This window comes from Crinia signifera, chromosome 4, assembly GCF_055691185.1.
Source record: "Crinia signifera chromosome 4, ASM5569118v1, whole genome shotgun sequence".
Classification (NCBI taxonomy): Eukaryota; Metazoa; Chordata; class Amphibia; order Anura; family Myobatrachidae; genus Crinia; species Crinia signifera.
The window spans coordinates 341250283-341274831 of NC_139220.1; the positions used below are offsets into that span (position 1 = coordinate 341250283).

The following is a 24549-nucleotide window of genomic DNA, read 5'->3' on the forward strand; positions in this document are numbered from 1 at the left end:
ATCTGTTTATACGGTACTGTGACTGCTGGTACCCCATCTGTTTATACGGTACTGTGACTGCTGTCCGCAGCTCCGTACCTCATCTGTTTATATGTTACTGTGACTGCTGGTACCCCATCTGTTTATAGGGTACTGTGACTACTGTCCGCAGCTCTGTACCTCATCTGTTTATACGTTACTGTGACTGCTGGTACCCCATCTGTTTATAGGGTACTGTGACTACTGTCCGCAGCTCTGTACCTCATCTGTTTATATGTTACTGTGACTGCTGGTACCCCATCTGTTTATACGGTACTGTGACTACTGTCCGCAGCTCCGTACCTCTGTTTATACGTTACTGTGACTGCTGGTACCCCATCTGTTTATACGGTACTGTGACTACTGTCCGCAGCTCCGTACCTCATCTGTTTATACGTTACTGTGACTGCTGGTACCCCATCTGTTTATAGGGTACTGTGACTACTGTCCGCAGCTCTGTACCTCATCTGTTTATACGTTACTGTGACTGCTGGTACCCCATCTGTTTATAGGGTACTGTGACTACTGTCCGCAGCTCTGTACCTCATCTGTTTATATGTTACTGTGACTGCTGGTACCCCACCTGTTGTTTTTTTTTTTTTATAAACTTTTTATTGAAAGTTTTCCATATACACGAACATACATAAAGAAAGGTTTACATTTACTTTGCTCATTGTATGAGGAAATTGTACAGTGCGTAGTTTCGTATATTACAAAACCTTTATACAATGGCAGAGATTAACAGCCAAATGAGTACAATGATATTATGCAGACGTAATACAGATACACAGAGGGGGGTGGGGGGGGGGGGGTGATTAGATAGTTTTGAACAATTTGTTATCTCTGCTTGGGTGAAAAAACCTTATCAAAGCAATGAGCTCCAGTTGTCGTTAACTCAAACAGTAGGACATGCATGACAATAAGGACAGTGTTAGCTACTCACGTAGGTATAATAAGTATAGCACAAAGACCGTATTCTTCACACAGGAATACTCGTGTAGTAATGAGGTAAAACATTATAGAGATTGGTCACTTGATTGATATTGGGAGGTGTCAATATTAGGAGTAATACTCGTAGGTAGTCTCGCTCCCCATTCTGTATATTGAAGATGGTATTGAGCCCTTCAGGTGTGGACCTGCCCTTAACCACTCCTTTGTCCCAGAGAATCCTTGTATGGTTTTCCGCCAGTCGTCATCCATAGAGGGGACAAAGGCGTCCCACTTGTCGTGGAAGGATTTTGCGGAAGACGTTTCGTTTATCATAAGGGGTTTTAAGTCAAAGTATAGCAGTTGTAAGAGTTTGGCTGTCAGTTCTCGTATTGGGGGCGCCGACTTTTTGGTCCAATGTGGTACCCCACCTGTTTATAGGGTACTGTGACTGCTGTCTGTACCCCACCTGTTTATATGGTACTGTGACTGCTGTCTGTACCCCACCTGTTTATAGGGTACTGTGACTGCTGTCCGTAGCTCCGTACCCCATCTGTTTATATGGTACTGTGACTGCTCTCCGTAGCTCCGTACCCCATCTGTTTATATGGTACTGTGACTTCTCTCCGTAGCTCCGTACCCCATCTGTTTATAAGGTACTGTGAGTGCTCTCCGTAGCTCGGTACCCCATCTGTTTATATGGTACTGTGACCACTCTCCATAGCTCCGTACCCCATCTGTTTATATGGTACTGTGACTGCTCTCCGTACCCCATCTGTTTATATGGTACTGTGACTTCTCTCCGTAGCTCCGTACCCCATCTGTTTATATGGTACTGTGACCGCTCTCCATAGCTCCGTACCCCATCTGTTTATATGGTACTGTGACTGCTCTCCGTACCCCATCTGTTTATATGGTACTGTGACTGCTCTCCGTACCCCATCTGTTTATATGGTACTGTGACTGCTCTCTGTAGCTCCGTACCCCATCTGTTTATATGGTACTGTGACTTTTCTCCGTAGCTCCGTACCCCATCTGTTTATATGGTACTGTGACTGCTCTCCGTAGCTCCATACCCAATCTGTTTATAAGGTACTGTGACTGCTGTCCGTACCCAGCAAGCTCCGATTGGCACGCGGACCCGGCGTGCGGCAGCGCAAGTTTTAAAATACCAGGGAGTCTGGACCTAGGGCTGCTGCAATAGTGTTCTCAATGTGAATACAGCCGGGCAGCTCACCGCTCTCTGCCGGCTGTGATTTCTTTCTTTCCAGCGGCGGTGGGCGGCAGCTCAAGTATAAAAACATTTTTTGTCAGAAATAACAGGGGGGGCACGTTCCCGGGTGCCCCCCCTAAATCCGCACATGCATACATACATACTTACATACATACATAGACAAAAAATACAGAGATACCAGGCGCAATGTCCTCTGCAGGTCCAATAGCTATAGCACAATGATGAGTGCAGCGTTTTTCTCCAGAGACCCTCACCACGGGACTGTGTGTATTTGCAACAGAAGAAAGGAGAAAAGCACTTGGGAGAATTTAAAAGTAACAACTTTACTGGGAAATAAAAGATCACATACATCGAAGAAAGGGATAATCAGCAACACAGTGTAACAGCACATCAGCGTGGATGAACGGTGGATACTGCGAGGAGGACACCGCTGGATACGGCGCCCAACACCGACTAGATCACAACTTCACACCGGCACACTCAGGAAAGGCTGGAAAGCCACAAGACGGACAGCCGAAAACGTCAGGACTCTGGCACGCCCAACTAGTTTCGTCACCGCTTCAGGGGGTGTGTCTCTAACATTACCAAGGTGGTTTGGTACTTCTTTACTTTCACGGCGCCACTAGATTAGGACAGATAGAAAATCGCGGTCATCGCGGGCATTGAATGCACTAAAAAATCGGGTGCGACGCGATGCCCGCGATGCCCGCGATTTCCCATAGGGACCAATGTTAAATTTCTCATTGGACACGATTTTCTGTTCAATGCCTCAATTGACACGATTTTTCCATAGGAAACAATGTTAAATGGCCCACAGAGGCCAAATAGCCACCCTCAAGTTGTTAACGCCACCCCACGATCAACGTCAACCCGAAGCGTGGCGAGCGCAGCGAGCCCGCAAGGGGCGGTGGTACGCGTCCTCCGACCTTTTCATGCCCTACTATCCACTAGGGCATGGAGTGAGAATAGAATAGTGTGGCGAGCGCAGCGAGCCACCGAGCCCGAAGCGTGGCGAGCGCACGCGGATACCTGTGAAGCCCGCGAAGGGACGCGTTTACCTGTGAAGGTATCCGCGTCCCCTCGCGGGGCTCGGTGGCTCGCTGCGCTCGCCACACTATTCTATTCTCACTCCACGCCCTAGTGGATAGTAGGGCATGAAAAGGTCGGAGGACGCGTACCGCCGCCCCTCGCGGGCTCGCTGCGCTCGCCACGCTTCGGGTTGACGTTGATCGTGGGGTGGCGTTAACAATTGTGGGGGCCATTTCACACTTGAGGGTGCCTATTTGGCCTCTGTGGGCCATTTAACATTGTTTCCTATGGAAAAATCGTGTCAATTGAGGCATTGAACAGAAAATCGTGTCCATTGAGAAATGTAACATTGGTCCCTATGGGAAATCGCGGGCATCGCGTCGCACCCGATTTTTTAGTGCATTCAATGCCCGCGATGACCGCGATTTCTAGTGGCGCCGTGAAAGTAAAGAAGTACCGGTGGTTTTTATACACAGTAACACGCCCCTCACAGATGCAGGCAATTTTCATAAGAGATAAACGGAGATATAATCATATGTGTAGAAAATCATAAGGAAATCATCCGAAAAAAGGCTTCACAGCTCTAAAAACATCTGCATATCATAATAAATATTACCAGTAATAAAATATATATATCGATGTAATATAACCACATGTCCAACCATGTGGATATCTGCCAAATAATGTGATAAAATCACAATATGCCAACATATATAAAAAATAGAGACGTTAAAAAAACCGCGATGTTTCAGTCCAGCAGCCCTATCCTGTTTGGGATTAACAAAGATAAAGACATAATTAGCAGCAATACATATAAGCAAAATAAAACTACAAAAACATAATGAATAATCTATGTATAATACAAAAACAATACATATACCTTAAATAACCTCATACAAATATTATAAAACAGTACAACACTGATAGTAGGGGGATAAATGTAATGGAATGCTCAATCACTACTGCACCTCATAACGCGCAGGGCATAGCACTATAGGGCGCACAGACGGAGCACAGCTCAACAGCGTCTGATAACCCAGTACCTAGCCCGCAGCCGAAATGATATTAGTGCAGAAAGGGAGTGATATCGCATCCATTTAATCCATTGGGAGATAGCGTACCCAATGGGTAAATCCAATAGGTCTCCCTCATACTTCATTAAGTTCCCACCTCGATTATCAAGAGCCACTCGCTCAATACCTTTAAAAGTAAAATTGGCTAAATCCGAGTTACAACATTGCACGAAGTGTTGTGCGACACTATGCATGAAGACACTATGCACTATGCATAAAGACACATTGCATGTGCGACACTATGCAGGGAAACCTTGTTTTTAATATTGCAAGATTTTTATTTGTCTTTTAGTTTTACCCACGTATCGTTTTCCGCAGCTGCACTCTAAGAGATAAATCACGCATGTTGTAGTACAGCACATATGGCATTTAATGACAAAAGACCTCGTTTTCTCGTAATTGGAGAATTTAGTTTTATCTCTGGTTACATATTGACAGACTTTAGCCAACTAGAATCATGGTCCACTTTTAGATTACTTGGTGCCAACACTGATTTCAATGTGTTAGCGCGTTTAAAAACTACCTGTGGCCGTTTGGGTAATACCCCTTTAAGGAGTGGATCCAGGAGTAACATGTCCCAGTGCCTGTTCAGAATGGCTTTAATCTGCTTTTCCTGGGAATTGTATCGAGTAATGAACGGGACAGAAATCTTATTTTCATCTTGATTGGTCACTGTATATGGTAAACGACTATCTCTTTCACGGGAACAAACACGGGTTTTACATTTCTCAATTAGTGTAGATGGATAGTTTTTTTCTTTGAACCTATTGTCAAATATTATAGCCTGTTCTTCAGAGTCGCTACAATTTTTTTTAATTCTCATATATTTAGATAGAGGAATGTTATCTAACCACTTCCGGTAATGACAGCTCTTGTAGTCGACATAGCTATTGCTGTCGACGCTTTTTAAATGGGTATATGTAAGGATACCAGACTGTTCCGTCCAGTTCTCTGTATTCAAAACCAGATTGAGAAATTCTATTTTATGTACATTATTGTTACTAGTGAATTTCAAGTTATGGTTATTAATATTAAGGCCAGCTACAAAGTTCGAGAAGGATATTTAAATAAATACACGGACAAAAAAGTCCTAGATTTCGAAAGGTCAAAAGCGTTTATTGATCAGTGACCATGTTTGACTAACTTTAAACTAAATGTGGAGGATGGCAGAGAGAGTGGCTACCAACTCCAGCCCAGTCAACTTGATCTTATCCAAAAACCAAGGAGGGGCTCACCACCGCCTCCTACCTGCATTAGGGTGACCAACTCATCCCTTTATCCGGGACACATATTAATTACACAGGTTCTGTGGCTGGCTTTCACTTGGTTTTAAACGGCCACAGAACCTGTGTAATTAATATGTGTCCCGGATTAAAGGGATGAGTTGGTCACTCTAACCTGCATAGCCTTGAACCTGGCAGAGCAATGGGCTCTACCGCACAGGAATGCCCTTTGTCCACCCGTATGGGAAAGACACACCCGCCGTCCTACCAAAAGGGGGTGCCCCACAATGACCTCTTATACCATGCTTTGACTGCTGGCTGGTAGCGACCTCCCACCACAACAAGATTAAAAAAACCAAGCAAAAGCCAGCTACCTAAAAATATTGTCAAGGAAGATACAAATGCCTGCTGGGGAAGGTGCACCCCATCCTCCCTGTAGTAATGCCTGCTGAGGAAAGGTGCACCCTATCCTCCCTGTAGTAATGCCTGCTGGGGAAGGTGCACCCTATCCTCCCTGTAGTAATGCCTGCTGGGGAAAGGTGCACCCTATCCTCCCTGTAGTAATGCCTGCTGGGGAAAGGTGCACCCCATCCTCCCTGTAGTAATGCCTGCTGGGGAAAGGTGCACCCCACCCTCCCTGTAGTAATGCCTGCTGGGGAAAGGTGCACCCCATCCTCCCTGTAGTAATGCCTGCTGGGGAAAGGTGCACCCTATCCTCCCTGTAGTAATGCCTGCTGGGGAAGGTGCACCCTATCCTCCCTGTAGTAATGCCTGCTGGGGAAAGGTGCACCCCATCCTCCCTGTAGTAATGCCTGCTGGGGAAGGTGCACCCCATCCTCCCTGTAGTAATGCCTGCTGGGGAAAGGTGCACCCTATCCTTCCTGTAGTAATGCCTGCTGGGGAAGGTGCACCCTATCCTCCCTGTAGTAATGCCTGCTGGGGAAGGTGCACCCTATCCTCCCTGTAGTAATGCCTGCTGGGGAAGGTGCGCCCTATCCTCCCTGTAGTAATGCCTGCTGGGGAAAGGTGCGCCCTATCCTCCCTGTAGTAATGCCTGCTGGGGAAGGTGCACCCTATCCTCCCTGTAGTAATGCCTGCTGGGAAAGGTGCACCCTATCCTCCCTGTAGTAATGCCTGCTGGGGAAGGTGCACCCTATCCTCCCTGTAGTAATGCCTGCTGGGAAAGGTGCACCCTATCCTCCCTGTAGTAATGCCTGCTGGGGAAAGGTGCACCCTATCCTCTCTGTAGTAATGCCTGCTGGGGAAAGGTGCACCCTATCCTCCCTGTATTAATGCCTGCTGGGAAAGGTGCACCCTATCCTCCCTGTAGTAATGCCTGCTGGGGAAGGTGCACCCTATCCTCCCTTTAGTAATGCCTGCTGGGGAAAGGTGCACCCTATCCTCCCTGTAGTAATGCCTGCTGGGGAAAGGTGCACCCTATCCTCCCTGTAGTAATGGCTGCTGGGGAAGGTGCACCCTATCCTCCCTGTAGTAATGCCTCCTGGGGAAAGGTGCACCCTATCCTCCCTGTAGTAATGCCTGCTGGGGAAGGTGCACCCTATCCTCCCTGTAGTAATGCCTGCTGGGGAAGGTGCACCCTATCCTCCCTGTAGTAATGCCTGCTGGGGAAGGTGCACCCTATCCTCCCTGTAGTAATGCCTGCTGGGGAAAGGTGCGGCCCTATACCTCCCTGTAGTAATGCCTGCTGGGGAAGGTGCACCCTATCCTCCCTGTAGTAATGCCTGCTGGGGAAAGGTGCGCCCTATCCTCCCTGTAGTAATGCCTGCTGGGGAAAGGTGCACCCCACCCTCCCTGTAGTAATGCCTGCTGGGAAGGTGCACCCCACCCTCCCTGTAGTAATGCCTGCTGGGGAAAGGTGCACCCCATCCTCCCTGTAGTAATGGCTGCTGGGGAAGGTGCACCCTATCCTCCCTGTAGTAATGCCTGCTGGGGAAAGGTGCACCTATCCTCCCTGTAGTAATGCCTGCTGGGGAAGGTGCACCCTATCCTCCCTGTAGTAATGCCTGCTGGGGAAGGTGCACCCCATCCTCCCTGTAGTAATGCCTGCTGGGGAAGGTGCACCCCACCCTACCTGTAGTAATGCCTGCTGGGGAAGGTGCACCCTATCCTCCCTGTAGTAATGCCTGCTGGGGAAAGGGTGCACCCTATCCTCCCTGTAGTAATGCCTGCTGGGGAAGGTGCGCCCTATCCTCCCTGTAGTAATGCCTGCTGGGGAAGGTGCACCCTATCCTCCCTGTAGTAATGCCTGCTGGGGAAGGTGCACCCTATCCTCCCTGTAGTAATGCCTGCTGGGGAAGGTGCACCCTATCCTCCCTGTAGTAATGCCTGCTGGGGAAGGTGCACCCCATCCTCCCTGTAGTAATGCCTGCTGGGGAAAGGTGCACCCTATCCTCCCTGTAGTAATGCCTGCTGGGGAAAGGTGCACCCTATCCTCCCTGTAGTAATGCCTGCTGGGGAAAGGTGCACCCTATCCTCCCTGTAGTAATGCCTGCTGGGAAGGTGCACCCTATCCTCCCTGTAGTAATGCCTGCTGGGGAAAGGTGCACCCTATCCTCCCTGTAGTAATGCCTGCTGGGGAAGGTGCACCCTATCCTCCCTGTAGTAATGCCTGCTGGGGAAGGTGCACCCTATCCTCCCTGTAGTAATGCCTGCTGGGGAAGGTGCACCCTATCCTCCCTGTAGTAATGCCTGCTGGGGAAAGGTGCACCCTATCCTCCCTGTAGTAATGCCTGCTGGGGAAGGTGCACCCCATCCTCCCTGTAGTAATGCCTGCTGGGGAAAGGTGCACCCTATCCTCCCCTGTAGTAATGCCTGCTGGGGAAAGGTGCACCCTATCCTCCCTGTAGTAATGCCTGCTGGGGAAGGTGCACCCTATCCTCCCTGTAGTAATGCCTGCTGGGGAAGGTGCACCCTATCCTCCCTGTAGTAATGCCTGCTGGGGAAGGTGCACCCTATTCTCCCTGTAGTAATGCCTGCTGGGGAAGGTGCACCCTATCCTCCCTGTAGTAATGCCTGCTGGGGAAGGTGCACCCTATCCTCCCTGTAGTAATGCCTGCTGGGGAAAGGTGCACCCTATCCTCCCCTGTAGTAATGCCTGCTGGGGAAAGGTGCGCCCCATCCTCCCTGTAGTAATGCCTGCTGGGGAAAGGTGCACCCTATCCTCCCTGTAGTAATGCCTGCTGGGGAAAGGTGCACCCCACCCTCCCTGTAGTAATGCCTGCTGGGAAGGTGCACCCTATCCTCCCTGTAGTAATGCCTGCTGGGAAGGTGCACCCCATCCTCCCTGTAGTAATGCCTGCTGGGGAAGGTGCACCCTATCCTCCCTGTAGTAATGCCTGCTGGGGAAAGGTGCGCCCTATCCTCCCTGTAGTAATGCCTGCTGGGGAAAGGTGCGCCCCACCCTCCCTGTAGTAATGCCTGCTGGGGAAAGGTGCACCCTATCCTCCCTGTAGTAATGCCTGCTGGGGAAGGTGCGCCCTATCCTCCCTGTAGTAATGCCTGCTGGGGAAGGTGCACCCTATCCTCCCTGTAGTAATGCCTGCTGGGGAAAGGTGCACCCTATCCTCCCTGTAGTAATGCCTGCTGGGGAAGGTGCGCCCTATCCTCCCTGTAGTAATACCTGCTGGGGAAGGTGCGCCCTATCCTCCCTGTAGTAATGCCTGCTGGGGAAGGTGCGCCCTATCCTCCCTGTAGTAATGCCTGCTGGGGAAAGGTGCACCCTATCCTCCCTGTAGTAATGCCTGCTGGGGAAGGTGCACCCTACCCTCCCTGTAGTAATGCCTGCTGGGGAAGGTGCACCCTATCCTTCCTGTAGTAATGCCTGCTGGGGAAAGGTGCACCCCACCCTCCCTGTAGTAATGCCTGCTGGGGAAGGTGCACCCTATCCTCCCTGTAGTAATGCCTGCTGGGGAAGGTGCACCCTATCCTCCCTGTAGTAATGCCTGCTGGGGAAAGGTGCGCCCTATCCTCCCTGTAGTAATGCCTGCTGGGGAAAGGTGCACCCTATCCTCCCTGTAGTAATGCCTGCTGGGGAAGGTGCACCCTATCCTCCCTGTAGTAATGCCTGCTGGGGAAGGTGCGCCCTATCCTCCCTGTAGTAATGCCTGCTGGGAAAAGGTGCACCCCATCCTCCCTGTAGTAATGCCTGCTGGGGAAGGTGCGCCCTATCCTCCCTGTAGTAATGCCTGCTGGGGAAAGGTGCGCCCTATCCTCCCTGTAGTAATGCCTGCTGGGGAAGGTGCACCCTATCCTCCCTGTAGTAATGCCTGCTGGGGAAGGTGCACCCTATCCTCCCTGTAGTAATGCCTGCTGGGGAAGGTGCACCCTACCCTCCCTGTAGTAATGCCTGCTGGGAAGGTGCACCCTATCCTCCCTGTAGTAATGCCTGCTGGGGAAGGTGCACCCTACCCTCCCTGTAGTAATGCCTGCTGGGGAAGGTGCACCCTATCCTCCCTGTAGTAATGCCTGCTGGGGAAAGGTGCACCCTATCCTCCCTGTAGTAATGCCTGTTGGGGAAGGTGCGCCCTATCCTCCCTGTAGTAATGCCTGTTGGGGAAGGTGCACCCTATCCTCCCTGTAGTAATGCCTGTTGGGGAAGGTGCACCCCATCCTCCCTGTAGTAATGCCTGCTGGGGAAGGTGCGCCCTATCCTCCCTGTAGTAATGCCTGCTGGGGAAAGGTGCACCCCATCCTCCCTGTAGTAATGCCTGCTGGGGAAGGTGCACCCTATCCTCCCTGTAGTAATGCCTGCTGGGGAAGGTGCGCCCTATCCTCCCTGTAGTAATGCCTGCTGGGAAGGTGCACCCTACCCTCCCTGTAGTAATGCCTGCTGGGGAAAGGTGCACCCCACCCTCCCTGTAGTAATGCCTGCTGGGGAAGGTGCGCCCTATCCTCCCTGTAGTAATGCCTGCTGGGGAAGGTGCACCCTATCCTCCCTGTAGTAATGCCTGCTGGGGAAAGGTGCGCCCTATCCTCCCTGTAGTAATGCCTGCTGGGGAAGGTGCACCCTATCCTCCCTGTAGTAATGCCTGCTGGGGAAGGTGCACCCTATCCTCCCTGTAGTAATGCCTGCTGGGGAAGGTGCACCCTATCCTCCCTGTAGTAATGCCTGCTGGGGAAGGTGCACCCTATCCTCCCTGTAGTAATGCCTGCTGGTGAAGGTGCGCCCTATCCTCCCTGTAGTAATGCCTGCTGGGGAAGGTGCACCCTATCCTCCCTGTAGTAATGCCTGCTGGGGAAAGGTGCACCCTATCCTCCCTGTAGTAATGCCTGCTGGGGAAAGGTGCACCCTATCCTCCCTGTAGTAATGCCTGCTGGGGAAGGTGCACCCTATCCTCCCTGTAGTAATGCCTGCTGGTGAAGGTGCGCCCTATCCTCCCTGTAGTAATGCCTGCTGGGGAAGGTGCACCCTATCCTCCCTGTAGTAATGCCTGCTGGGGAAGGTGCACCCCACCCTCCCTGTAGTAATGCCTGCTGGGGAAGGTGCGCCCTATCCTCCCTGTAGTAATGCCTGCTGGGGAAGGTGCACCCTATCCTCCCTGTAGTAATGCCTGCTGGGGAAAGGTGCACCCTATCCTCCCTGTAGTAATGCCTGCTGGGGAAAGGTGCACCCTATCCTCCCTGTAGTAATGCCTGCTGGGGAAGGTGCACCCTATCCTCCCTGTAGTAATGCCTGCTGGGGAAAGGTGCACCCTATCCTCCCTGTAGTAATGCCTGCTGGTGAAGGTGCACCCTATCCTCCCTGTAGTAATGCCTGCTGGGGAAAGGTGCGCCCTATCCTCCCTGTAGTAATGCCTGCTGGGGAAAGGTGCACCCTATCCTCCCTGTAGTAATGCCTGCTGGGGAAGGTGCACCCTATCCTCCCTGTAGTAATGCCTGCTGGGGAAGGTGCACCCTATCCTCCCTGTAGTAATGCCTGCTGGGGAAAGGTGCACCCTATCCTCCCTGTAGTAATGCCTGCTGGGGAAAGGTGCGCCCTATCCTCCCTGTAGTAATGCCTGCTGGGGAAGGTGCACCCTATCCTCCCTGTAGTAATGCCTGCTGGGGAAAGGTGCGCCCTATCCTCCCTGTAGTAATGCCTGCTGGGGAAGGTGCACCCTATCCTCCCTGTAGTAATGCCTGCTGGGGAAAGGTGCACCCTATCCTCCCTGTAGTAATGCCTGCTGGGGAAAGGTGCACCCTATCCTCCCTGTAGTAATGCCTGCTGGGAAGGTGCACCCTATCCTCCCTGTAGTAATGCCTGCTGGGGAAAGGTGCACCCTATCCTCCCTGTAGTAATGCCTGCTGGGGAAGGTGCACCCTATCCTCCCTGTAGTAATGCCTGCTGGGGAAGGTGCACCCTATCCTCCCTGTAGTAATGCCTGCTGGGGAAAGGTGCACCCTATCCTCCCTGTAGTAATGCCTGCTGGGGAAAGGTGCACCCCATCCTCCCTGTAGTAATGCCTGCTGGGGAAGGTGCACCCCATCCTCCCTGTAGTAATGCCTGCTGGGGAAGGTGCACCCCATCCTCCCTGTAGTAATGCCTGCTGGGGAAAGGTGCGCCCTATCCTCCCTGTAGTAATGCCTGCTGGGGAAAGGTGCACCCTATCCTCCCTGTAGTAATGCCTGCTGGGGAAAGGTGCACCCCATCCTCCCTGTAGTAATGCCTGCTGGGGAAAGGTGCACCCTATCCTCCCTGTAGTTATGCCTGCTGGGGAAGGTGCACCCTATCCTCCCTGTAGTAATGCCTGCTGGGGAAGGTGCACCCTATCCTCCCTGTAGTAATGCCTGCTGGGGAAAGGTGCACCCTATCCTCCCTGTAGTAATGCCTGCTGGGGAAAGGTGCGCCCTATCCTCCCTGTAGTAATGCCTGCTGGGGAAAGGTGCACCCTATCCTCCCTGTAGTAATGCCTGCTGGGGAAAGGTGCACCCCATCCTCCCTGTAGTAATGCCTGCTGGGGAAAGGTGCACCCTATCCTCCCTGTAGTAATGCCTGCTGGGAAGGTGCACCCCATCCTCCCTGTAGTAATGCCTGCTGGGGAAGGTGCACCCTATCCTCCCTGTAGTAATGCCTGCTGGGGAAAGGTGCACCCTATCCTCCCTGTAGTAATGCCTGCTGGGGAAAGGTGCGCCCTATCCTCCCTGTAGTAATGCCTGCTGGGGAAAGGTGCACCCTATCCTCCCTGTAGTAATGCCTGCTGGGGAAGGTGCGCCCTATCCTCCCTGTAGTAATGCCTGCTGGGGAAGGTGCGCCCTATCCTCCCTGTAGTAATGCCTGCTGGGGAAGGTGCACCCTATCCTCCCTGTAGTAATGCCTGCTGGGGAAAGGTGCACCCCATCCTCCCTGTAGTAATGCCTGCTGGGGAAAGGTGCACCCTATCCTCCCTGTAGTAATGCCTGCTGGGGAAAGGTGCACCCCATCCTCCCTGTAGTAATGCCTGCTGGGGAAGGTGCACCCTATCCTCCCTGTAGTAATGCCTGCTGGGGAAGGTGCACCCCATCCTCCCTGTAGTAATGCCTGCTGGGGAAAGGTGCACCCTATCCTCCCTGTAGTAATGCCTGCTGGGGAAGGTGCACCCTATCCTCCCTGTAGTAATGCCTGCTGGGGAAAGGTGCACCCTATCCTCCCTGTAGTAATGCCTGCTGGGGAAGGTGCACCCTATCCTCCCTGTAGTAATGCCTGCTGGGGAAAGGTGCACCCTATCCTCCCTGTAGTAATGCCTGCTGGGGAAGGTGCACCCTATCCTCCCTGTAGTAATGCCTGCTGGGGAAGGTGCACCCTATCCTCCCTGTAGTAATGCCTGCTGGGGAAGGTGCGCCCTATCCTCCCTGTAGTAATGCCTGCTGGGGAAGGTGCGCCCTATCCTCCCTGTAGTAATGCCTGCTGGGGAAAGGTGCGCCCTATCCTCCCTGTAGTAATGCCTGCTGGGGAAAGGTGCGCCCTATCCTCCCTGTAGTAATGCCTGCTGGGGAAGGTGCGCCCTATCCTCCCTGTAGTAATGCCTGCTGGGGAAAGGTGCACCCTATCCTCCCTGTAGTAATGCCTGCTGGGGAAAGGTGCGCCCTATCCTCCCTGTAGTAATGCCTGCTGGGGAAAGGTGCACCCTATCCTCCCTGTAGTAATGCCTGCTGGGGAAGGTGCACCCTATCCTCCCTGTAGTAATGCCTGCTGGGGAAGGTGCACCCTATCCTCCCTGTAGTAATGCCTGCTGGGGAAAGGTGCACCCTATCCTCCCTGTAGTAATGCCTGCTGGGGAAAGGTGCACCCCATCCTCCCTGTAGTAATGCCTGCTGGGGAAGGTGCACCCCATCCTCCCTGTAGTAATGCCTGCTGGGGAAGGTGCACCCCATCCTCCCTGTAGTAATGCCTGCTGGGGAAAGGTGCGCCCTATCCTCCCTGTAGTAATGCCTGCTGGGGAAAGGTGCACCCTATCCTCCCTGTAGTAATGCCTGCTGGGGAAAGGTGCACCCCATCCTCCCTGTAGTAATGCCTGCTGGGGAAAGGTGCACCCTATCCTCCCTGTAGTTATGCCTGCTGGGGAAGGTGCACCCTATCCTCCCTGTAGTAATGCCTGCTGGGGAAGGTGCACCCTATCCTCCCTGTAGTAATGCCTGCTGGGGAAAGGTGCACCCTATCCTCCCTGTAGTAATGCCTGCTGGGGAAAGGTGCGCCCTATCCTCCCTGTAGTAATGCCTGCTGGGGAAAGGTGCACCCTATCCTCCCTGTAGTAATGCCTGCTGGGGAAAGGTGCACCCCATCCTCCCTGTAGTAATGCCTGCTGGGGAAAGGTGCACCCTATCCTCCCTGTAGTAATGCCTGCTGGGAAGGTGCACCCTATCCTCCCTGTAGTAATGCCTGCTGGGGAAAGGTGCACCCTATCCTCCCTGTAGTAATGCCTGCTGGGGAAAGGTGCGCCCTATCCTCCCTGTAGTAATGCCTGCTGGGGAAGGTGCACCCTATCCTCCCTGTAGTAATGCCTGCTGGGGAAAGGTGCGCCCTATCCTCCCTGTAGTAATGCCTGCTGGGGAAGGTGCACCCTATCCTCCCTGTAGTAATGCCTGCTGGGGAAAGGTGCACCCTATCCTCCCTGTAGTAATGCCTGCTGGGGAAGGTGCGCCCTATCCTCCCTGTAGTAATGCCTGCTGGGGAAGGTGCGCCCTATCCTCCCTGTAGTAATGCCTGCTGGGGAAAGGTGCACCCCATCCTCCCTGTAGTAATGCCTGCTGGGGAAAGGTGCACCCTATCCTCCCTGTAGTAATGCCTGCTGGGGAAAGGTGCACCCCATCCTCCCTGTAGTAATGCCTGCTGGGGAAGGTGCACCCTATCCTCCCTGTAGTAATGCCTGCTGGGGAAGGTGCACCCTATCCTCCCTGTAGTAATGCCTGCTGGGGAAAGGTGCACCCTATCCTCCCTGTAGTAATGCCTGCTGGGGAAGGTGCACCCTATCCTCCCTGTAGTAATGCCTGCTGGGGAAAGGTGCACCCTATCCTCCCTGTAGTAATGCCTGCTGGGGAAGGTGCACCCTATCCTCCCTGTAGTAATGCCTGCTGGGGAAAGGTGCACCCTATCCTCCCTGTAGTAATGCCTGCTGGGGAAGGTGCACCCTATCCTCCCTGTAGTAATGCCTGCTGGGGAAGGTGCACCCTATCCTCCCTGTAGTAATGCCTGCTGGGGAAAGGTGCGCCCTATCCTCCCTGTAGTAATGCCTGCTGGGGAAGGTGCGCCCTATCCTCCCTGTAGTAATGCCTGCTGGGGAAAGGTGCACCCTATCCTCCCTGTAGTAATGCCTGCTGGGGAAAGGTGCACCCTATCCTCCCTGTAGTAATGCCTGCTGGGGAAAGGTGCACCCTATCCTCCCTGTAGTAATGCCTGCTGGGGAAAGGTGCGCCCTATCCTCCCTGTAGTAATGCCTGCTGGGGAAAGGTGCACCCTATCCTCCCTGTAGTAATGCCTGCTGGGGAAGGTGCACCCTATCCTCCCTGTAGTAATGCCTGCTGGGGAAGGTGCACCCTATCCTCCCTGTAGTAATGCCTGCTGGGGAAAGGTGCACCCTATCCTCCCTGTAGTAATGCCTGCTGGGGAAAGGTGCACCCCATCCTCCCTGTAGTAATGCCTGCTGGGGAAGGTGCACCCCATCCTCCCTGTAGTAATGCCTGCTGGGGAAGGTGCACCCCATCCTCCCTGTAGTAATGCCTGCTGGGGAAGGTGCGCCCTATCCTCCCTGTAGTAATGCCTGCTGGGGAAGGTGCGCCCTATCCTCCCTGTAGTAATGCCTGCTGGGGAAAGGTGCGCCCTATCCTCCCTGTAGTAATGCCTGCTGGGGAAAGGTGCGCCCTATCCTCCCTGTAGTAATGCCTGCTGGGGAAAGGTGCACCCTATCCTCCCTGTAGTAATGCCTGCTGGGGAAAGGTGCGCCCTATCCTCCCTGTAGTAATGCCTGCTGGGGAAAGGTGCGCCCTATCCTCCCTGTAGTAATGCCTGCTGGGGAAAGGTGCGCCCTATCCTCCCTGTAGTAATGCCTGCTGGTGAAGGTGCGCCCTATCCTCCCTGTAGTAATGCCTGCTGGGGAAGGTGCACCCTATCCTCCCTGTAGTAATGCCTGCTGGGGAAGGTGCACCCTATCCTCCCTGTAGTAATGCCTGCTGGGGAAGGTGCACCCTATCCTCCCTGTAGTAATGCCTGCTGGGGAAGGTGCACCCTATCCTCCCTGTAGTAATGCCTGCTGGGGAAGGTGCACCCTATCCTCCCTGTAGTAATGCCTGCTGGGGAAGGTGCACCCTATCCTCCCTGTAGTAATGCCTGCTGGGGAAAGGTGCGCCCTATCCTCCCTGTAGTAGTGCCTGCTGGGGAAGGTGCACCCTATCCTCCCTGTAGTAATGCCTGCTGGTGAAGGTGCACCCTATCCTCCCTGTAGTAATGCCTGCTGGGGAAAGGTGCGCCCTATCCTCCCTGTAGTAATGCCTGCTGGGGAAAGGTGCGCCCTATCCTCCCTGTAGTAATGCCTGCTGGGGAAAGGTGCACCCCACCCTCCCTGTAGTAATGCCTGCTGGGGAAGGTGCACCCCACCCTCCCTGTAGTAATGCCTGCTGGGGAAGGTGCACCCTATCCTCCCTGTAGTAATGCCTGCTGGGGAAGGTGCACCCTATCCTCCCTGTAGTAATGCCTGCTGGGGAAGGTGCACCCTATCCTCCCTGTAGTAATGCCTGCTGGGGAAGGTGCGCCCTATCCTCCCTGTAGTAATGCCTGCTGGGGAAAGGTGCACCCTATCCTCCCTGTAGTAATGCCTGCTGGGGAAAGGTGCGCCCTATCCTCCCTGTAGTAATGCCTGCTGGGGAAAGGTGCGCCCTATCCTCCCTGTAGTAATGCCTGCTGGGGAAAGGTGCGCCCTATCCTCCCTGTAGTAATGCCTGCTGGGGAAGGTGCGCCTTATCCTCCCTGTAGTAATGCCTGCTGGGGAAGGTGCGCCCTATCCTCCCTGTAGTAATGCCTGCTGGGGAAAGGTGCACCCCACCCTCCCTGTAGTAATGCCTGCTGGGGAAAGGTGCACCCTATCCTCCCTGTAGTAATGCCTGCTGGGGAAGGTGCGCCCTATCCTCCCTGTAGTAATGCCTGCTGGGGAAGGTGCTCCCTATCCTCCCTGTAGTAATGCCTGCTGGGGAAAGGTGCACCCTATCCTCCCTGTAGTAATGCCTGCTGGGGAAAGGTGAACCCCATCCTCCCTGTAGTAATGCCTGCTGGGGAAAGGTGCACCCCACCCTCCCTGTAGTAATGCCTGCTGGGGAAAGGTGCTCCCTATCCTCCCTGTAGTAATGCCTGCTGGGGAAAGGTGCGCCCTATCCTCCCTGTAGTAATGCCTGCTGGGGAAGGTGCACCCTATCCTCCCTGTAGTAATGCCTGCTGGGGAAAGGTGCACCCTATCCTCCCTGTAGTAGTGCCTGCTGGGGAAGGTGCGCCCTATCCTCCCTGTAGTAATGCCTGCTGGGGAAAGGTGCGCCCTATCCTCCCTGTAGTAATGCCTGCTGGGGAAGGTGCACCCTATCCTCCCTGTAGTAATGCCTGCTGGGGAAAGGTGCGCCCTATCCTCCCTGTAGTAATGCCTGCTGGGGAAGGTGCACCCTATCCTCCCTGTAGTAATGCCTGCTGGGGAAAGGTGCACCCTATCCTCCCTGTAGTAATGCCTGCTGGGGAAAGGTGAACCCCATCCTCCCTGTAGTAATGCCTGCTGGGGAAAGGTGCGCCCCACCCTCCCTGTAGTAATGCCTGCTGGGGAAAGGTGCGCCCTATCCTCCCTGTAGTAATGCCTGCTGGGGAAAGGTGCGCCCTATCCTCCCTGTAGTAATGCCTGCTGGGGAAAGGTGCGCCCTATCCTCCCTGTAGTAGTGCCTGCTGGGGAAGGTGCGCCCTATCCTCCCTGTAGTAATGCCTGCTGGGGAAAGGTGCGCCCTATCCTCCCTGTAGTAATGCCTGCTGGGGGAAGGTGCACCCTATCCTCCCTGTAGTAATGCCTGCTGGGGAAAGGTGCGCCCTATCCTCCCTGTAGTAATGCCTGCTGGGGAAGGTGCGCCCTATCCTCCCTGTAGTAATGCCTGCTGGGGAAGGTGCACCCCATCCTCCCTGTAGTAATGCCTGCTGGGGAAAGGTGCGCCCTATCCTCCCTGTAGTAATGCCTGCTGGGGAAAGGTGCACCCTATCCTCCCTGTAGTAATGCCTGCTGGGGAAAGGTGCACCCTATCCTCCCTGTAGTAATGCCTGCTGGGGAAAGGTGCGCCCTATCCTCCCTGTAGTAATGCCTGCTGGGGAAGGTGCACCCTATCCTCCCTGTAGTAATGCCTGCTGTGGAAGGTGCACCCTATCCTCCCTGTAGTAGTGCCTGCTGGGAAAGGTGCACCCTATCCTCCCTGTAGTAATGCCTGCTGGGGAAAGGTGCACCCTATCTTCCCTGTAGTAATGCCTGCTGGGGAAAGGTGCACCCTATCCTCCCTGTAGTAATGCCTGCTGGGGAAAGGTGCACCCTATCCTCCCTGTAGTAATGCCTGCTGGGGAAGGTGCACCCTATCCTCCCTGTAGTAATGCCTGCTGGGGAAAGGTGCACCCTATCCTCCCTGTAGTAATGCCTGCTGGGGAAAGGTGCACCCTATCTTCCCTGTAGTAATGCCTGCTGGGGAAAGGTGCACCCTATCCTCCCTGTAGTAGTGCCTGCTGGGAAAGGTGCACCCTATCCTCCCTGTAGTAATGCCTGCTGGGGAAAGGTGCACCCTATCTTCCCTGTAGTAATGCCTGCTGGGGAAAGGTGCACCCTATCCTCCCTGTAGTAATGCCTGCTGGGGAAGGTGCACCCCATCCTCCCTGTAGTAATGCCTGCTGGGGAAAGGTGCGCCCTATCCTCCCTGTAGTAATGCCTGCTGGGGAAAGGTGCACCCTATCCTCCCTGTAGTAATGCCTGCTGGGGAAAGGTGCACCCTATCCTCCCTGTAGTAATGCCTGCTGGGGAAAGGTGCGCCCTATCCTCCCTGTAGTAATGCCTGCTGGGGAAGGTGCACCCTATCCTCCCTGTAGTAATGCCTGCTGGGGAAGGTGCACCCTATCCTCCCTGTAGTAGTGCCTGCTGGGAAAGGTGCACCCTATCCTCCCTGTAGTAATGCCTGCTGGGGAAAGGTGCACCCTATCTTCCCTGTAGTAATGCCTGCTGGGGAAAGGTGCACCCTATCCTCCCTGTAGTAATGCCTGCTGGGGAAGGTGCACCCTATCCTCCCTGTAGTAATGCCTGCTGGGGAAGGTGCACCCTATCCTCCCTGTAGTAATGCCTGCTGGGGAAGGTGCACCCTATCCTCCCTGTAGTAGTGCCTGCTGGGAAAGGTGCACCCTATCCTCCCTGTAGTAATGCCTGCTGGGGAAAGGTGCACCCTATCTTCCCTGTAGTAATGCCTGCTGGGGAAAGGTGCACCCTATCCTCCCTGTAGTAATGCCTGCTGGGGAAAGGTGCACCCTATCCTCCCTGTAGTAATGCCTGCTGGGGAAGGTGCACCCTATCCTCCCTGTAGTAATGCCTGCTGGGGAAAGGTGCGCCCTATCCTCCCTGTAGTAATGCCTGCTGGGGAAAGGTGCACCCTATCCTCCCTGTAGTAATGCCTGTTACCAAGGATCAGCATGGGATGTGCAAGCACCTATGGCCCGGACAAACAACCCGCCAGCCGTATTGATTTGTATACGGGCCTTCTCGATCACCGAGATTCGGACCACCCCACGCCAGTGAAAATGGAGGAACTGTTAGGCTTTCCCCTGCTTGGTCTCTAGCTCCTCCTCTTCTGCCTACAAAAGTCTCTCTGACCATGTTACATCTGCCCCCTGCAGTGCAGCTTGATGTTACCCAGGTCTACTCTCTGCACATGTTATATCTGCCCCCTGCAGCGGAGCATGGTGTTACCCAGGTCTCTCTGCACAAGTTACATCTGCCCCCTGCAGCGCAGCAGTGTTACCTAGGTCTCTTTGCACATGTTACATCTGCCCCCTGCATACCTCCCAGCATGCCCCTCTCCTGGAGGGACACATTGCTCTGCTCCTGCACTTCCCTGATAATGTATGATTGCCATCACCTGTGCTGAAGCACCAGCTCCCCACAGGTGATGACAATCATAGATGAAGAGGAAAGTCAGAAGCAGAGCATTGTGTCCCTCCTGGAGAGGGTCATGTTGGGAGGTATGCCCCTGCAGTGCAGCATGGTGTTACCCAGGTCTCCCTGCACATGTTACGACTGCCCCATGCAGCGGAGCATGGTGTTACCCAGGTCTCCCTGCACATGTTACATCTGCCCCATGCAGCATAGCACAGTTTCATCCAGGTCTCTCTGCACAAGTTACATCTGCCCCTGCAGCATAGCACAGTTTTATCCAGGTCTCTCTGCACAAGTTACATCTGCCCCTGCAGCATAGCACAGTTTCATCCAGGTCTCTCTGCACATGTTACATCTGCCCCCTGCAGCACAGTGTGACTCAGGTGTAATGTCTGAGCTGCTCCCGTCTCCCGCTATGCAGGGCTCAGGCACTTGCTTCCTGTGGCCCCCTACAGCTGCTTTTTCTCTGTCTCCCCAGGACTCACTCGTGGCCTGTGAGTTTCTCCTGCAGAATGGAGCAAGTGTCAATCAGGTGGATAAGGAGGGCCGGGGACCCCTGCACCACGCTACACTCCAGGGGTACACAGGGTAAGTGTGGCATAAACCTTCTCTCCGTGTATGTGCTCATGTCTCTCTTGTAACGATGGTCTCTTATCTCAGGCTGGCCTGTCTCTTTCTGAAGCGCGGGGCAGATAGTAACGCTCTGGATAATGATGGGAAAGACGCACTCTCCATCGCCATCGGATCAGCCAATGCCGACATCGTGACACTGTGAGTAATATATAACAGGTGTACAGGCACCGGCATCCAGGGTGTGCTACCAGCAGCCTCCACTGGGGGCAGAATTACTGCTAAATGTTCTCAGTCACACCCCTGCTGCCATTGCAGTGACCCCTCCGCTATCCCCCCTGCAATAGGACAAATATACATATGGAGTAGAATCGCCATCCGCCAGAAGGGGGAACACGTGTGTGGTGGCCGTGGGGCTGAAAGGGTTAAGGCGCACGGACAGACAAAGAGCGCTTGGCGACAAATTCAAATGTTAAAGCCAGTCTTGTAGAGATGGGCAAAACGGCTCACTGAGCGGACCCGGGTCGTCAGTGAAAAGATCTAGATCCTTTGGGCGGCTCTGCGACTCAGTTTGTGTAAAAAAGACAGTTATTTATGGTTTGAGTTAGTGTACCATACCTCCCAACATGACCCTTTCCAGGAGGGACACAATGCTCTGTTTCTGGACTTCCCTCTTAATGTTTGATTGTTATTACCTGTGTGGAAACACCTTTCTTATCCATTTACCTGTTTAGAACAGGTAATAGCAATCATTCGTTAAGAGGGAATCCAGAAACAGAGCAAAGTCGTAGGTCAGAGATGGGGAACCTTTGGCCCCCAGCTGTTGTTGGACTACACATCCCAGCATGCCCTGCTACAATTTGCTATTTGGCCATGATAAAACTGTTGCAGGGAATGCTGGGATGTGTAGTCCAACAACAGCTGGGGCCAAAGGTTCTCTAACCCTGACCTAGGTGGTGCACTTAACATAGATTGTTCTCTGCAGTATTAGCCTGTAGAATCTATGATTTTACACACAGGGAAAATTGACTAATAATTGAATAGCCCTGCGTGGTAAACACAGTAGATAATTGAATATTGAATATGTTGGGTTTGCCCATACCTCCCAACTGTCACGATTTTAGAGGGACAGTCCCGATTTTCGGGTCCTGTCCCACCCGCAGCAGGCATTGTCCCGCTGCGGGGGGGTGGCAGTTGGGAGACCCCCAATCTAGTAGAATAGACGCTGTGCGCATGCGCACAGCGTCTATTCTCGTATGAAAATGAGGTTGCGGCTAATTAGCCTAAGCCGCGCCCTCATTTGCATACGCCCCGCCCCCTTTTAAGCCACGCGAGTGTCCCTATTTCATACGGACAGAAGTTGGAAGGTATGGTTTGCCCCCTTATATATCTCAGGGTCCCTTCCTGTGGGGCTACCGGTCTCTGTACTACTACTACAATTAGCCTGTAGCCCCTCCCCTTGAATATCTCCCCAATAGGCCCTCAGCATTTCAGGCATACACGCCGCCGGATACGGCAGTAGGGGGAGGTGGAGTCTGACATTCTGTGGCTCACTGTACAAATCAGGCCTCCCTCTTGAAGACCCCTTTTCATTGCCAGTTTCGGGAGGGAGGAGGGGTCCCTATGATATAAAAATAAAAGTGTCTACCCACCCATTAAATACAACCATTTCCCTCATGCCTACCTATATACTTGTACAATGACAAATACAGGGAATAATCCTTTGTGAGGTGGTGTTCTGGGGTATTGATCATATTGGGGCAATTTATCAATTTTGAGGGCGCAGGGACAGGGCTCCGAAAGGAGCCCGTCCCTGCGAAGCCCTAACCTGGAAGCCGGGGGGTCAGACCCCCGCTGACCCCTCTCATCCGAGCCGGGCAGTGCGATGTGTAGGCATAGACTACAATGGGCTATCGCCATCTCAGAATGGCGGTAGCCCAGGGGTGCGAAGCCGGGCTGCCCGATGTTGATACATCGGGCAGCTTCGCATCCCCCATAGAAACCTATGGGGATGCGGCCGGCGGCGCTGAAAGGGGGATCGCAGCAGGGATCGGAGATTCCTGCTGCGGTTCCCCGATGATACATTTAGGGGATACTGGCTTACTAGAGTAGAAGATACCATGTCTCTGGTACATGTACAGCTGCTAGCCAGGGAGTACACGGAGGGTGTCAGAAGGAGAAGAGAAGCTTACAGCGGGATGCGGCTCCTTAAAGTGTTCTGTACATTGCACATTTTAGAGAAATGTAATGACATCATCTCCAAGCGCCAGGCCCGCGGTGATCCCCGCCGGGACCACTGATCGCCGTGCTGGGGACAGCCCAGCACCAAGGTAAGCTGCTGGGCTGCCCCCAGCCCCGTGCACCCCTCCAGCCATCGTCCTGGAGGTGAATGGATGCCTCACACCGGCATCCATTCACCTCCTCCGCTGCTGTCTGCTGAATATAGCAGACAGCAGCGCAGGCTGTCTGTGCCCCCCTGTCCAACCTGCGGATGCTGCGGTCCCCCATTGATGTAAATGGGAGCCGGGTCGGATGACCCAGTGTACCCATTTACACCGTCTGCCCTCTACCCAGGTCATAGTCATGTTCTACCCAGGTCAGGACCTGGGGAAACGGTCGTTTGGTCGACTGAACTAGGTCGACATTAGGTCAACAACACTAGGTCGACATGCTGAAAGGTCGACGTGGTTTTAGGTCGACGTGGTTTTAGGTCGACATGGAACAAGGTCGACGTGGTTAGTAGTAATAGTACGTTTATTTATAAGGCGCCACAAAAGTGTCCGCAGCGCCGTACATAGTAAACAAAAAACAACTGACAAGGTAACATACAGGGTGTGTTGAAAAAGTCGACGTGGTTACAGGTCGACGTGGTTTTACGTCGACATGGAACAAGGTCTACATGGTTATAGGTCAACATGAGGAAGGTCGACAGGTCATAAGGTGGACACTGTTTGTTGAGCCGACATGTGCTGACAGGCGGTATTTCATGCCCTACCATCCACTAGGGCATGGAGTGAGATTATAATAGTGTGGCAAGCGAAGTGAGCCACTGTGCCCGAAGCATTGCGAGCGATGTGAGGGTCCGATTTCACTTCCAACTGTTGACATTCGGGTCAAAAAACAGCGAAAACCCCATGTCGACCTTATGACCTTTCGACCTTCCTCATGTCACCCTAACGTCCATGTCGACCTAAAACCACGTCGACCTTGTTCCATGTCGACCTCTTCCCATGTCAACCTTTCTGCATGTCGACCTAGTGACTGTCTGACCAACGCTTGTCTGACGAACAATCCAGTTCCCAGGACCTGGGTAGAAGTCCAGTGTAAAGGGACACGGCGTGTCCCATTTACACTGCTGCTGACCGGGGTCTGACCCGCTGAAGACCCGGGGTTTTGCGGCGGTGTAAAAGGGGTATTAATTTTGCTCGTTGCCAAGGGAGACTAAATTTGCTTATTGCCAAGGGGGATTAAATGTGTTCATTGCCAAGCGGGACTAAATTTGCTCATTGCCAAGCCCCCCCAAATGAAAGTTAAAAGAAGGCCCCCTCCCCCTCCAAATTAAAGTTAAAAGTACTACACAGCCCAGCAAACACAGATCTAGTAAAAAAAAAAAAAAAAACATGTGCACTGTCTAACTAAAGTCTGTGTGTCTGTGAGAATGTGTGTTCATACTTCTACACAACTTTCTGTGATACTGTACTAGTAGAAGATGGTGAAGCAATCCTGCAATGCCTCTGCTGAGTCTGCTGTTGACCTCCTTCAGGGCTTCAAGAAGAATCTAGATCTGCACATGACACAGCAGCAGCAGCAGCAGCAGCAGCACAAGCAGCCTTGTTTTTCTATTCACTCAGTCTCCAATTAGAAGA

At 53.3% G+C, this 24549-nt stretch overlaps 1 protein-coding gene across 1 annotated transcript in view; it reads left to right on the forward strand.

The window, feature by feature from the left end:
- The window catches only part of ACAP1 (ArfGAP with coiled-coil, ankyrin repeat and PH domains 1), a 273447-nt gene that overhangs the window by 180955 nt on the left and 67943 nt on the right, over positions 1–24549 (forward strand). Inside the window, exons 19-20 of the mRNA XM_083185916.1 lie at positions 20592–20701; positions 20774–20884. Coding sequence (XP_083042042.1) covers positions 20592–20701; positions 20774–20884 — 221 coding nt within the window. The remainder of the gene's footprint in view (positions 1–20591; positions 20702–20773; positions 20885–24549) is intronic.